This window comes from Anolis sagrei, chromosome 1 (genome assembly GCF_037176765.1).
Source record: "Anolis sagrei isolate rAnoSag1 chromosome 1, rAnoSag1.mat, whole genome shotgun sequence".
Taxonomy (NCBI): Eukaryota; Metazoa; Chordata; class Lepidosauria; order Squamata; family Dactyloidae; genus Anolis; species Anolis sagrei.
Window position 1 is genome coordinate 85,709,327 of NC_090021.1, and position 16,046 is coordinate 85,725,372.

Sequence of the window (16,046 nt, forward strand, 5' to 3'; positions counted from 1 at the left end):
ATGGAACATACATTTCTTTCAGAACAGTCCATACGGTAGTTTCCATTATTTACAATCACAGCACATTTCTTCAGAGCTCTTAAAAGACCAAGAAAAGTTCAGCAAATTTTTAGAACATAAACTCTCCCAAATAATATGCCAATTGTTTGTGTTATCCCAGTATTTACAAACTTGTAGGAAGCACCTTGCCTCTCCGTAACATGCAAGTTTTTGTTTATTTTAACTCTATGCAGAAGCATCTCATTTCACTCACTTCATCATAGATCAATGATGGGCAATCTTTTGAGCTTGGTGTGTCAATACTCGCCAAAAAAACCAAGCATAACTCGAGCGGGGTGTCACTTTGAGAAAAAACCCATAATTTCATGATATTTATAGTTTAATAACAAAAATATATTATTGTAATATATAACTGTATTTAATAAACCAAAAACGAATTATTTAACTTCCCTGCTTTTTCTATAATGCCATATATCTCAGCATTATAGAAAAATGCTGGTGTAGGAGCCGAGGATGAAATGTCCTTCTTGGGATGCAGCCCCATCTTCTCTGTATGCGGCCGCATGCAGCTGTGTGTCATCGAAAATGGCTACGCATGCCAGTGCTGACACACGTGTCATAGGTTCGCCATCATGGTCATAGATAGACTTTTCTATCAGAACTACTTAAAAATGGTAAATAAAGAGGGAAACAGAGATCATTCTTCATTTTACAACACAACACTAAGAAGGGGGAAAGACGCAGTAAGGACATCCCAGTCCCTATTCAGTCACAGACACTAGAAAATGAGCAAATGAAATATATGAAATATAGTGGATGAGAAATGATTTTCATTTGTGATTATGTTTAACTGCTTTGCTACAATAAAATACCAGTTCAGAGTGTTTTCAACTAAGTGCTTACAGCAGGGGTTCTCAAACTGTGCTCCGTGGAGCCCTTGGGGCTCCACGGGTGATAGTCAGGGCTTCACGGTGCCACACTGCTTTCCTCCTCCTCCTCCTCCTCCTCCTGAGAAATGAAGGGAAATAAAAGTTTGGAGCTGCACAGACCTTTCCCCCCTGGCCTCCCTTGTTGCTCACACTCTTTTACTTGCTACCCAGACCCTTCCTCCTTGCCTTCTTTGCTTCCAAAACCCTATTTCCCTCCCACTGCCCAGGGAGTGCTTTGATTGTGCTTTTCCTGCATTCCAGAAGGGGGTTGACTGGATGGTCCTGGGATTGTTCCTATCAGGGGGTTGGACTGGATAGGCTTTGGGGTCTTCCACTGAAATACTGTTAAGTTTATGTTGGCTAAAATTGTTCTTAATTTTATGTATTGTTTTCCTTTTTGGAGGGAGGGGGCACTACAAAGAAGATATGCGCATAGGAATTTGTTCATGGTTTTTTTCCCAATTTGTTCACACACTCTCCATTTAGCTACCTCTGGCCCAGCCCATTTGTCCAATTTTAAAATGTAACGTGGCCCTGTATGCAATAATTTACCCATGCCATATATATATCTGATTGGGGTTTTTTTTTTCATGTCAGGAGCAACTCGAGAAATCGCAAGTTGCTTCTGGTGTGAGAGAATTGACAGTCTGCAAGGACGTTCCCCAGGGAATGCCCGGATGTTTGATGTTTTGCCATCCTTATGGGAGGCTTCTCTCATGTCCCCACATGGGGAGCTGGAGCTGACAGAGAGAGCTCAACCCACTCTCCCCGGATTTGAACCACTGACCTGTCTGTCAGCAGTCTTGCCAGCACAAGGATTTAACCCATTGCACCACTGGGGGTTCCTATTACAGTTTATAATACAATATATAAACATTTCTTGGGGCCCCACAAGAAACTTTTGCTTCCAAAACAGCTGAAAAGGTTTGTGAATTCTTAACTTTAACTTGCCCCCCCCCCCTCCTTTTGGTATGATTCCCTAAAGCCAGAACTTGATCAACATAATCACAATCTTGAATGTAAGCAAGGTTTTGTAAGAGATATTTTGCATGTCTTTAAAAAAAGAAATTAGAAGTTCTAGATACATGATAATGATTCATGAAGCGCAAACATGCTGTAAAATATCAAATCCAGGTTCTCTGCACAGAACAGCGCAGGCCAACCCAGCTAACACAAGTTCTTCCCTTGTTGCCTGATCTACCTTTACACTTTTCTTTATCACACGAACAACCTTCTGCACCTAATTAATTCAGACCTTACAAAAATTTAAACGGCACAAAGAAATAGCAAGAAACAACAAAGAAACCTGGTTGGAAGCAGGGAACACCTCCAATTTCCAAACAATACTCTGTTATGGGGAGTTGCTAAATGCTAAATCCTCTCATGTTCTTTTCAATGTTTTGGTCAAAATGCCACCCTTTAGCTATGCATACTGAGGCCAATTACACCATTTCATTTCTTTATCGGGAATGCACAGATTTATTATACTTCTTGCCTGCTGCTAAAACTAATATTTGACGTCAATAGATATTTAGAAGTAAATTGCCACCACTTTGTTGGTTCAATGCTGGAATAATATTGTGCAAGTTGAGGAACATTTCATAATGTTTCTGAAAATATTTTGTTTCAAGGCTATACAATTTTATTTGATTCAGGCATTAAGGATGCAAAAATTAGTTCTCAACAATGGCTCAAATAAATGTAGAGACTTTAACCATTCAAAATTCATTTATTTTTATTTATTTATTTCGTGTGCTTATACCCCGCCGTTCTCAACCCCCGAGGGGGGACTCAGGGCGGCTTACAAAAGGCACATCTTGGTGCCTACACAAATACAATAACATATAAAAACCAGCAATTAAATGGTCAACAATTAAAACACTTAAAAACAACAATATATCACACAATCAATAGCCAATCTCAGACACAGCGTTCACCAACTCAGAGTTCATATTTCGTTCCACCTTGTCCAACTCCTATCCATCGTCACAGTCCCTTATTAATCTGCCAGAGTGCCCAAACGCCTGGTCCCACATCCACGTCTTTAATTTCTTTCTGAATGAAAGGAGGGATGTTGCTGATCTGATCTCCTCGGGGAGAGAATTCCATAGGTGAGGGGCCACCACTGAGAAGGCCCTGCTCCTCGTCCCCGCCAATCTCACTTGTGACAGAGGCGGGGTCGAGAGCAGGGCCTCCCTAGAGGATCTCAGACTCCGAGATGGGACATAAAGAGAGATGCGTTCGGACAGATACGCTGGGCTGGAATCGTATAGGGTTTTGTAGGTCAAAACCAGCACTTTGAATTGTGCTCGGAACTGGATCGGCAGCCAGTGGAGCTGACATAACAGGGGGGTGGTATGGTCCCTGTATGACGTTCCGGTGAGCAATCTGGCTGCCTCCCGCTGGACTAATTGAAGTTTCCGAACAGTCTTCAAAGGCAACCCCACGTAGAGTGCGTTGCAGTAATCTATCCGGGATGTAACAAGAGCGTGGACCACTGTGGCCAATTAACTCAAGTAAGCTACTGTCCATAAAAGTTTATATTACTGAAAGAAGTGTTGACTGTTGCTGGAAAAGAGGAATATCACTAATTTTCCGAATAAGGGGGAATTAGCTAATACAAAGTGAAAAGTTTAAGAAAGGAATGATGGATTGTCAGTATTTACACTTTTAAAGACAGAAAATGGCATGCATTAGGCTGCTTGTTCTTTCACTAATAAGAAGGAACAATCAAAATTTCTTTTATACCCCCATCAAGGAAATTTTACTCAAATTCTGGATATATTAACAGCAAAGAGGGAAAAAATCTTATTCATAGCACACACCTATGTTGAAATTTTGACACTACAAATACACACTTCCTGCTTTCTGTTTGCAGACAAGTAAAGACTTCTCTGTCTCGACAGACATTTGATGAGTAACTGCATAGGCCTGTCTCATCTAAATAATCTGCTGGATCCTGCTAACTATTATGTGTATTTTCCTAATGATGTGTCTTAATAATGTGTCTTTCCAGTCAGAAGACGACTGGAAAGGAACAAGGAATATGAGATTGGTTATGATTCCACTATGATCTGCTGGATCCTGCTAACTATTATGTGTATTTTCCTAATGATGTGTCTTAATAATGTGTCTTTCCAGTCAGAAGACGACTGGAAAGGAACAAGGAATATTTATTTACTTTATTTATTTATTTACTTTGCTTATATACCGCTGTATCTCAAGCCCGAAGGCTACTCACGGCGGTTCACAAACAGTAAAAACAGTAGAAACAGCAGTGGTTCCATACAACATATAACAATTGACTGAACACATTATCCATAAATTACCAATAAGCAATTACAATGCACAATTATTACAAAAAACAACCGTACCCAATCTTCTCATCATCCAAGCGTAGTCCAGGTTCGTCGTCCATTGTTCCATTCCTATGTTCCATTACCAGATTGCACTAAATTACTCAAACGCCTGCACAAACATCCAGGTCTTCACCTTTTTGCGGAATACCATTAGAGATGGTGCTAGTCTAATGTCCGTAGGAAGGGCGTTCCACAGCCGAGGAGCCACCACCGAGAAGGCCCTATCTCTCGTCCCCGCCCGCCGAGCTTGAGAAGCAGGGGGGATCGAGAGCAGGGTCTCCCCGGAAGATCTCAAACTCCTGGTGGGTTCATAGGCAGAGATGCGGTCAGATAGGTAGCTTGGTTATGAGATTGGTTATGATTCCACTATGAGACGAAGCGGATTTTTAGTGTAATTTTATAACTGTTGTATTGTTAATATGTTGTTGTAATTGCCTCTTTGTAAATTGCCTTTTTATATGTGTTGTACACCGCCATGAGTCGCCCTAAAGGGCTGAGTATGGCGGTTAATAAATGCATCAAATAAATAAATAAATAAATAATATAATATATCTTAATGTGGTTTTAATTTAAACAATGCATTTTAACTTGCTGAAAGTCACTTTGAGTTCTAAACTAGTGAAAAGATGTGACAGAAAAAGAAATAAGAATGGTGATGAAAACAGAGATGATTTGACAACGAACAAAAATCTGATTTCCATGCACAATATATCCAGAACCAAAAAATCACCCAAATAGTTGAATATCTGTTGTTCAATGTTATTGCATGCTGATACCAATGGAACAAATTATAAACTTGTAAGAATATGACTGAATTTCTGATTACACAAATATTTATTGTCCCATGCCAACTAGGAACAAAATCACCCACATGATAAGCTAGAGCTTTCCAAACTGTGTCACAACACACTAGTGCATTGCCTGTAGTCCACAAGTGCGTGGCATGCTCCTCTCTGCCCCCACAAACAGTGCCAGGCAGCCTTTTGGAGAGAGTGTGTTGGCCACCCAAGGAGGGAGAGGCAGCAGTGAAAGCAACAGCAGAAATGGCCATTCGGGCGGTGTCATGGAGCTTGACTCTCTGCCTTACCTCCCAGTGACAGCAACCCAAACAGTAGCCCCAGCCCCTGCCCCAGCCTGGGGGAGGGGGATAGGAAAGCAAAGAAGAGGGATCTCCCATGGGCATCCAGTCCAACCCCTTCAGCCAGGCAGGAAAACAAAGTCAAGGCCCTCCTAACAGACAGCTATCAGGACTCAGTTCAAAGTTCTCCAGAGGAGGAGACTCCATTGGACTCCCTGACAATCTACACTTCACTCAAGTTGGAAGAGACCCCATAAAGGGAAATTAATCCAACCCCCTTCAGTCGGGCCAAAATGCACAATCAAAGCACTCATGGAATTTTAATCACCGCAGAAGTGGAGTGCTGGTGCTATTCAAATATAACTTTTACGATTTGCACAATTTATTGACTGACTTGCAATAATTACCACTAAAATGTTTAAGTTTCTATTAAGAAAAGAAACTTCATTTATACAGTAAAGGTTATATAAAACATATCTACAAACATACACGCGCGCGCACACACACACACACACACACTGTATGAACCTCATAGGGGGTTGGTTTAACTTCCAGTTTGCCAGTAAACCTGAATTATTGTGTCACAAAAGGATGCATGTCTAAAAAGTGTGTCATCAACATGAAAAGTTTAAAAAGATCTGTGATAAGCTATGGTAAAGAAGTTCAGTAAAAACAAGAATTCACATGAAGAATTGCTAAAATAATATGTATTGTTATACTCAGATTCCTTCTCTGAGTGATATGAAGTTCCAAGAGAAAAACGGTTATTCTACTGAAGTTCAAGTTCCTCTGAAAGGAGGCTTATTGACTTTTGAAAACATTTGTATTTATCAATATATATATATACCTGAAACACTCAAACTGATAGTCAAAAATCTATTTATCGTATTACGAAGATATCTTTGTTGTGTATCTTGGCAATCCAAAGGCAGCCTCACCATGAGTTGTTCTTGGCCAAATTTGTTGAAAGGGGCAAAGAAAACAACCAACAGTATAAAATGCTTACTGAGCCCAAGCTCAGAGACAATATCATAGATTAGTATTTTTTCCAGTCTCATGCAAACTTCAATATGTTGTTCTATTCATGTAGAGATACTGTGACCTTTCTCCCTGGCTCGCAGACAGAATCTAGATGAGATCTCTACTGAGGGTCAGCTAAGCTTAGGCCTTCTTAGCTCCCATGGAGACACATCAGCCGTAGTACATCATTGGCTATCAAACCCCCTTTGCCCTCAGGGCAACCTACACTGAGAGTCAACTCATTAATGTCTGATAGAAAACCCATGACAGTATTTTAGCTACACATAGTATAATCACTGTGTTCATTAGGAAAAAGAGAGCATTTGCAATTGCTTATTAATCCTAAATTAGACCACCACAAAAGTCATGCAATTATTATAAAAGAATATCTAATTATGCTGATGTCTCAAAGTAAAATAAGACAAAAAATGGTATCAATGAATCAGTGTGATATGGAAATAAGGAGGATGAACCAGCTATTATCCATCATCAGGTGTTCTAACTCCTGGACCTACTTAAAAAGTATCAAGTCCAGGAAAATCCATAGGCCAGTGTTTCTCAACCTGGGAGTTGGGACAGCTGAGGAGGGGGATCGCACGGGGGTGTCAGAGAGGTCACCAAAGATAATCGGAAAACAGTATTTTCTGTTGGCCATAGGGGTTCCGAGTGGGAAGTTGGCCCAATTCTATCATTGGTGGGGCTCAGAATGCTCTTTGATTGTAGGTGAACTATAAATCCCTGCAACTACAACCCCCAAATGTCAAGATCTATTTTCCCCAAATTCCACCAGTGTTCACATTTGGGCATATTGAGTATCCATGCCAAGCCAATTTGGTCCAGATTTATCATTGTTTGAGTCCACAATGCACTCTGGATGGCGGCGAACTACAACTCCAAAACTCAAGGTCAATGCCCACCAAACCCTTCCAGTATTTTTTGTTGACCATGAGAGTTTGGTTAAATTCCATCATTGGTGGACTTCAGAATGCTCTTTGATTGTAAGTTAACTATAAATCCCAGCAACTACAACTCCCAAATGACAAATCCATTGGTAGCGAATGGCTCATGATACAGTACTAATCCAGAGACTGCCACTTTGAGTCATACTGCTCCACTTCAGTTTTTCATATTTTTTTCAATGACACTTATTTTGAGGGGAGTATTTTCCTCATTTGCACTTTAGTTGTTGACCAAGCAATTGTATAGCCCTCTAAAATACTAAAGTGCTGCTACAGCTCTATATATGTCATGGGTTAACAATATATCCAAGGAACATAAAAGCCATATATCCTATCACTACAGATATTGTCATTTTAGAAAGGTTCTTATGTTTCATAAAGTAGATCAGAGTAAAATAGGATTTTAATGGTCTTCAGTACTATGCTTATGCTCCAAATTGTTTGCCTCACAGTAGGATCTAACACTTTTAAAAGCAAGGAAACCTATTCATAGATATCCTACATCATACCGAGCTGGGCTTTAAGCGTAACAGGCCTTTTATCAGGCTATAAAGGATATTTGTGACACGGCCATGCACATTAATTCAGATTAGAAGCTGGAGCTCATCACAGTTTGTAATAAAGTTTTATTTTGTGTGGAAAGAAATTAATTCCCTATGATTATATTATTAGTAATATTGACAAAACGAGAAGTTTAAAGACATGAAAAAATAGTGAAAAAAACACTGTGCACTACAATCGAGGCAGAATTATTAGAGAAGCATCTGGTTAATCAGCTTCCTCACAGCATTATACAAGGATTGAAGGTGTATGCTTTTTACTGTGCTCCCACCACAGGTGTCGAACACTGTGATGATGTTTTCCTTGTCTCTGAGAAAACACAAAATAAACACTGAATATATATTTTATAGGCCTAACATAATATCTCATAGTGTGTAGAGAAAGCAGGTTAGGAACATTGCAACTACATGTGTTCTGGGTAATCCCTCAAAATAAGGTTTAAAGGCTAAGCCTTTCTACCAAGTCTCTGTAAGAATGGTGAACTTTGAATGCTCTGGCCCTTGATCATTTTAGACTCTAACAATTAAATGCCATGTAGAGTAGAACTGCAGTTAATGTGTGTGGTCAGTCATAAAGGATTCCTACAGTTACACGTTAGTCCTCCTACAAGAAAACATTTATGACAGAGCACTTATACATTAATTTGTCACAATATCTTGACAGGAAACTCAGTAGATAGGAACACCTAAGAAAATGGTTGGTGAAGTAATCATGTCGACTGAGAGCAAACAGTAGGAGCTACATGTTTTGAAATGCTGAATACAATTATGTATTTATAGTATTTGTCCCTAACTTACTGCTGTCTATTATATTTAATACACTTAAACTCCACCTTTGATATCACTTCACTCATTATAGTGTCAGAGTGCATCCTGGGCTTTAATCCCACAACCAGCAATGATTCTATAATGTGCATGCTGACAGAGGTTTCTGCATCCATTGGATCAAAGATAACATATACATATGAGTGCATGCATAGTGCACAATATTATATCCTGATCTTTGAAGGAAGTCCAGAAAACACAACAGGCTTTTTATATGTACTTGTAGAGGGCCTATTGTACTTGGCTGCATATTCAAAACAGTGATTTATGAAGTGGTGTCAGGTTCCAGATACATGATTTATTAAGGGAGACTAATGATTAGTTCATATATCTGAAGAACACCTCTTCCATTTTTCTGAGGACTCGATACCAGCTTATATTTAAAAAAAAACAAAAAAACAAAGGAGCTCTAAGAACTAATTCTTATTGTGTCAGTTGAGAGAGACTTTGGGGAGCTTCTTTTTCCAACCCCCCCCCCCAACAAAAAAAAAAACAAACAATCTCAATCCATCTATTTCAGGAATGGGCAAACCCAGGCCTGGGGGCCAGATGTGCCCCCTTGGGCTCTTTTCTCAGGCCCTCCTCTCTCACACCATCATATCCTTCCTTCTTTCTCTCTTTCCACCATCCTTCCCTCCCTCCCTTCCTTTCCTGCCTCTTTTTCCTTTCATCCTTCCCTCCTTCCCTCTTGCCTCCCTCCTTTCCTCTCCCTCTTTCTCCTTTCTTCCTTCCCTTTTGTCTTTCCTTCCTTCTCTCTTTCCTCCCTCCCTCCCTCCATTCCCTTCAACCCTTACTTCCAACCGTCTCTTCCGCCTCCCTTTCTTCTTTTTCTTCTTCTTCCTTTCCTCCTGGGATATGTTTTGCTAGGAAAAGAGAAGGTAGAGTCCCCTCAGGGAGATGGGGGGGGGGGTATAAATAAAGTATTATTATTGTTATTGTTATTTCTATTATTACTGTAGAGAGGGAACATGAGAACCATGTTTCAAAATTTAAAAGGGTGTCCCATTGAGGAACAGGGGAAAAACTGACTTTCTGCTGCTCTAGAGACCAGGGCACAAGGGAGCAGTTTGAGAGTTCAAGGGACCAGGGCACAAGGGAGCAGTTTGAGACCAGGGCACAAGGGAGCAGTTTGAGAGTTCAAATGGCAGGGAAAGAGATTCGATTGAAAAGATTAGGAAGAACTTCCTGAGAGGAAGAGCTGTTGGAGAGTAGCATAGGCTGCCTCGGAGTATGATAGAGTCTCCTTCTCAGGGGGCTTTTCCGTAGAGGCATTCTATTAGGAGTGCTTTGATTGTGCCTTCCTGTATAGCAGGGGGTTGGACTGGATGACCCTTGGGGATCTCTTCCAACTCTAGGATTCAATATCAGGAGCACACAATACGGGGTCTAATGCATACAGTTTTTCTCTCCCTTCCACCATCTCATCCTGATCAAGACCAACCCTTTTGAGATCCAAATGTTTCCTGTCTTTCCTTTACTTTCTGCCTCCAAAAGAGAAGAGGAAGAGAAAGAAAAGGAAAGGTCATGATGAAGGGGACTTGGGGACAACCCCCTTCCTCCAGCCCACTCACCCTGCTCATGTCCACCATGTGGTCCCCAAGTTGGAAAGTTTGCCCATGCCTGATCTATATGGACTAATTGTATATAGGCAGTCCCTGAGTTACAAGCATCCTACTGACAAATGACTCAAACTTAAGAGCAGGAATGAGACAACAGGAAGTGAGAGAAATCTACCACTAAGAAGGGAAATCCACTCCCGGAAGAGTTATCATGGAGAAAAGGTGTTTTGAAGCTTTATTACCAATCCTTGTTTCCATAACAAGCCAAAATTTTCAAAATCCAATTATCACAGGGACAGAAAGTGAGGTGAAATCTTCTGAACCGGACACAGACAGCAAAACAACCACCATAGAGGGGTTAACCCCTATGCTATCCAAAGCTCAAAAACTGTTCTGACTTACATACCAATTCAACTTAAACACCCATCTTGTTTGCAACTTGGGGATTGCCTGTATATAGCTTTTGAAACACCAGCCCAAAAAACTTACAGCAACCCAGTGATTCCAGCCATGAAAGCCTTCGACAACACCTTGTATTTTTCTAGGCTTGTGGCATTATCTAATGTAGATATATTGCCAAGCCACAACACATTACTTTTTAAACATTTCAATGTTAAAAAAATACCAATGCAATATGAAATGCATTCTCCAATGATTCTGTGTGCCTAGGAAAACAGTACAATACAGGAGATTGTCGGAGTCACAAGAAGAGGATTACTCTTTCCACAGTGAGGACAGAGGTCATTAAAAGCCAAGCACTGTATGGAAAAACTCTAACTGGCCACTCTTTGACTAATAATAGGCATTTTAATGCTTGCCCATTTCCATCTGAAAATCATGGCATATGGAATAAACCAAGCATACAAGGAGACCTAGCAAATGAAAATATCTGTTGGTCAATACAGCAAAAACAGATAAAACAATGGAGTGGGGGAAATTGTTTATGATGTAGTAAATTTTATGAGATAAGTTTGCTGTATATTGCTGAGCCTGTTATACAGCAATCCAAGCAAAGCCCTGGAGAGATAAGACTGTGATAACCTAGATGGAAACATTTATTTATATACCAGATGGAGGATCATTAGTGGACTAAAACTTAAGAACATCTTATAAATGCTGTTTCATCTCCAAGGTACGAAAGAGCTTTTAATTGAACACATCAATCGTTATCCAGGACTGATAACTATAAAATCCAGAAATGAACTTTGGTGATACGTGTAGCCCACCTGTAAGTCACATAGGAAGAAGCAGGTAAGACAGAGATAAGACAGTGCCAGTGAAAACTGCATATACTTCTGAAAGAAAGTGTGTTTTTAAAATCTGTGCATAAAAATCTGACGTTTTCAAACACAGTGAAGAAATAATAACAGGCCAAGGTCTTTAGGCACTGGACCCAGTGGCGATTGTGTTTAAGTGCAGGCCAAGGTCTTTAGGCACTGGACCCAGTATGCCGATCACTATTGGGACCACCTTTACTAGCTTGTGTCAGAGTCTATTATTATTATTCCTTTACATATTCTGCCAGGGCGTGTTTTTCTTCTTCAACTGCTTGTTATACTTGTAAAAGTCCTCTGCCACCAGACTTTCTAGGCAGATAGAGCCGGTCTACATCACTACGAGGATGTAGTGAATTATGAATGGTCATGAGTTTTCTTGTATTTCTGTCCAAATTGTCCAGTTCTGCATGAGTCCAGTTTATGCCAGCAGTGTATCTTATGACAGGTATGGCCCAGGAGTTTATGGCCTTGATGGTATTGCCTCCATTGAGCTTGCTTTTGAGAATTTTTCTGACTCTTTGAATGTATTCTTTGCTGACCACAGTTTTCACATATTCATGTTTGATGTTGTCCAGCTGTAGTATGCCCAGATATTTATAGGCCTCTGGCTGGTGACACTTTATCGCTTGGCCATTATTATTATTATTATTATTATTATTATTATTATTATTATTATTAGCCACCCCCTGCCACCCATTGTTGTGGCCCAGTGTGTGTATATGTGTTTTGTGTGTGTATATGTGTGTGTATGTGTATATTTGTGTATATGTGCATATATGTGTGTCTGTATTTATATATGTGGTTTTGCACACGCGTTGTAATGTATTTTTCTTTGGCTTTTTAAGTCTCTTCTGATGTGTTTTTCAGTGTTTTTATGAGTGATGGTCACTAGTTGGCCTAATAGGCATATTGTGTCCAAATTTGGTGTCTATTCGTCCAGGGGTTTTTCAGTTATGTTAATCCCACAAACGAACATTACATTTTTATATATATAGACTAACTGTCCCCTGCCATGCGTTGCTGTGGCCCAGTCTAGTGATCTGGAAAATGAAGTAATGAGAAAGTGTTGGTTTCTAATATATGTGATTTCTTAATGCTTGTCGGTACATAGTATTTCTTGCTGTTTCTTTGTCAGTGTTGTGGAAATTGTTTGGTTTCCCTACTCTGGAACATGCAACACATAATTGTCCTTCTTTAGGGGTCCCTTTAAAATCTATGATACTATATCTGTGTGTGTGTGAATCGTATCTATCTATATCTATGACTGGAAGGAGGGCTCTGATTACGTTTTCTTGCCCTGGTGAAGGGAGTTGGACTGGATGGCCTTAAGTATTTTTTGTTGGTCATGGGGATTCTGTGTGGGAAGTTTGCCCCGATTCTGTCAATGGTGGGGATCAGAATGCTATTTGATTGTAGGTGAACTATAAATCCCAGTAACTACAACTCCCAAATGTCAAGGTCTATTTCCCCCAAACTCCATCTGTGTTCATATTGATCATATGGAATATTTATGCCAAGTTTGGTCCAGATCCATCATTGTTTGTGTCCACAGTTCTCTCTGGATGTAGGTGAACGACAGCTCCCAAACTCAAGGTCAATGCCCACCAAACCCTTCTAGTGTTTTCTGTTGGTTATGGGAGTCCTGTGTGCCTCAATACCATCATTGGTGGAGTTCAGAATGCTCTTTGATTGTAGGTGAACTATAAATCCCAGCAACTACAACTCCCAAATGACAAAATCAATTTTTAAAGTGAAGGACATACATTGGGTTGTTGGGTGTATCGTATCCAAATTTGGTGTCAATTCCCCCAGTAGTTTTTGAGTTCTGTTAATCCCACAAACGAACATTACATTTTTATTTATATAGACTAGCTGTCCCCTGCCACGCGTTGCTGTGGCCCACATGGCTGTTCTGTGTGGAAGGTTTGGCCCAATTCTATCGTTGGTGGGGTTCAGAATGCTCTGTGATTGTAGGTTAACTACAAATCCCAGCAACTACAACTCCCAAATGTCAAGATTCTATTTTCCCCAAACTCCAGCAGTGTTCACATTTGGGCATATTGAGTATTCGTGTAGAGTTTGCTCCAGATCAATCTCCAAAACCAAAGGACACTGCCCACCAAACCCTTCCAGTATTTTCTGTTGGTCATAGGAGAACCCTGTGCCATGTTTGGTTCAATTCCATCGTTGGTGAGGTTCAGAATGCTCTTTGATTGTAGGTGAACTATAAATCCCAACAACTACAACTCCCAAATGACAAAACCAATTTTCCCCAAATGACAAGATCTATTATTTAAGTGATGGTCACTCCTTGGGTTAGTAGGTGTCTTGTGGCCAAATTTGGCAGCAATTCACCCAGTGGTTTTTGTGTTCTGTCAATCCCACAAACGTACATTACATTTTTATTTATATAGATTATGTTCACACCCTGCTTTATCTCCCCCACAGGGTTAACATAAAAGCATCTGAACAGCCACGATAAAACATACAAATGTACAAACATTAAAAGAGGATTGAATATAAACAGTATTTTAGAAATCATTAAAAAAATTCAAAACCACAGCACCCCCTGAATTGATCTGAAAGACCTTCATCTTTTAAAGCCTGTCTGAATAACTGGAGCTCAAGATAGCCAGTCATAGAAAGTCAGGATAAGATAGATTTATTCTGTCTGTCTATACCAGGCCTGGGCCAACTTGGGCCCTCCCTCCAGGTGTTTTGGACTCCAACTCCCACCATTCCTCACAGCCTCAGGCCCTTAAGCGGCTGAGGGGGAAAAGGAAGGGGCCTGAGGCTGTGAGGAATGGTGGGAGTTGGAGTCCAAAACACCTGGAGGAGGGCCCAAGTTTGCCCAGGCCTGATCTATGTATACATCCTCTGTCAGGTCAGGCGTTGCCAGAATTAGAGGCAGGAGGATTAACCTTCCCCTCGCTTGCTGTGATCAGGTGAAAACGGAGCTGAAGGAACAACAGCAGCTGAGATATTATTAGTCTAAGTTTGTGTTTTAGGTCATACAGAAATCCCTGCAAAAGAGTATGTTTTGGTTTCAGAGCCCTAAGGGGGAAAGAAGGGCAAACCAATGAGCGGGTTGGGGGCCTTGGAAACTTTTGAACCCTTTGGGAAAGGGAGAGAGGGAAAATTTAGAGAAAGGGAGGCGGGACTCACCTTCCGCCTGGGCTTCCATTTCGGGGGGAAAGTTGCCCTCCTTCTCCTCCTGCTCCGGAGCAGAGGACGCCGGCTGCCCGCTTCCACTCCGCCGCCAAAGGAGGCTCCTGAGCCGCGGCTCCAACCGGCCGCCTTCGCTTGCTCGCTCGCTCGCTCTCTCCCTCCCGGCCGCGCAGGCGGAGGCGTCTTCGCGCGCAACAGCGCCACCTGCCGGGCCGCCCCTTCCTCAGCCGCCTTCTTTATTTCATGTCCAAAGCATGGCATAAATAAATAAGTTAAAAAAACCTGATAAAATAATTGGAGCACAAACAGCTAAATAATTTTTATTAAAAAATATATAAATCTTTATTTACATACATTAATGTGAGGGTTGGTAAATGTGAATAAGCAGAATAAGTCTATTCTGTCACCACTGGGCCTGTACACAATGTCTTTATTCCACAGAACACACACCTTAAACCCAGTGGGAAGCCGGGGTGCCCAAAGAGAGATTGTTAGAGACTTCCAGAAGTAATGGGCTTTAGAGTCTTTAAAAGTACAACAAAGTCTTTATTAAGGAACAAATCTTCAAACAACTTCAAGGCTTTACTATTCAAGTCTTTAAGAGACTGGCACTAACTTGGTTTAACTGTACTATCTCAGCATAAGGAAGATCCTCGTGGTGGGCCATCCAGTTGGAATTGTGATTTTTCTGCCCACATAGATATTCTTGCTGTTGATGGAGGAACATTAAGAGGAGTGGTGACTCTCATGAAACATTTCCTTAATTTGAGTCTACTGGGAGGAGGCTGTGGTTTTCAGTAGTCAAGCTTATTTCTCTTGCAATTGGTTGTAACTTCTTGTCACACATGCGGGGGGGGGGGAAGGGGGGCAATGCCAGCTAACTTATAAAGCAGGCATAGGCAAACTTGGGTCCTCCAGGTATTTTGGACTTCAACTCCCACCATTCCTAACAGCTTATGGGCTGTTATGTCTATCAGCAGGTGTAAAGACATCCTGTGATTCTTCTACATGTTTTATTCAGTGCTATGTTCACCTGCTTCATGTGGTCTTATGTGTGCCAAAGAGGGCAGGCATACCAGGGCTGATGTTCTTATTAATTTTGGGTGTGCACCCCATGCACTATCAATACGTTTCCACATAATGTTATTGCATGCAGTTACTTATTGTTTGATGTTTGCAGTGTTTCCTAAATGTTAGTGTTCAATCTTAGGTGATGCTGAGATATTTAGGGTGGGAACAGTGTTCAAGCACTTGGCCTTCCCAAGTAACTTTCAATTTCCTGTTGGCTTCACGATTACGCATAGAGAATGTC

The 16,046-nt window shown here is 40.9% G+C and overlaps 1 protein-coding gene across 2 annotated transcripts in view; it reads right to left on the reverse strand.

Moving 5' to 3' along the window:
* The window catches only part of TPD52L1 (TPD52 like 1), a 46,048-nt gene extending 31,155 nt beyond the window's left edge, over positions 1–14,893 (reverse strand). For both annotated transcript variants that reach the window (XM_060753286.2, XM_060753285.2), the window contains exon 1: positions 14,732–14,893. In XM_060753286.2, coding sequence (XP_060609269.1) covers positions 14,732–14,750 — 19 coding nt within the window. In that variant the 5' untranslated portion in view covers positions 14,751–14,893. The remainder of the gene's footprint in view (positions 1–14,731) is intronic.
* Between the last annotated feature and the right edge of the window lie 1,153 nt (positions 14,894–16,046).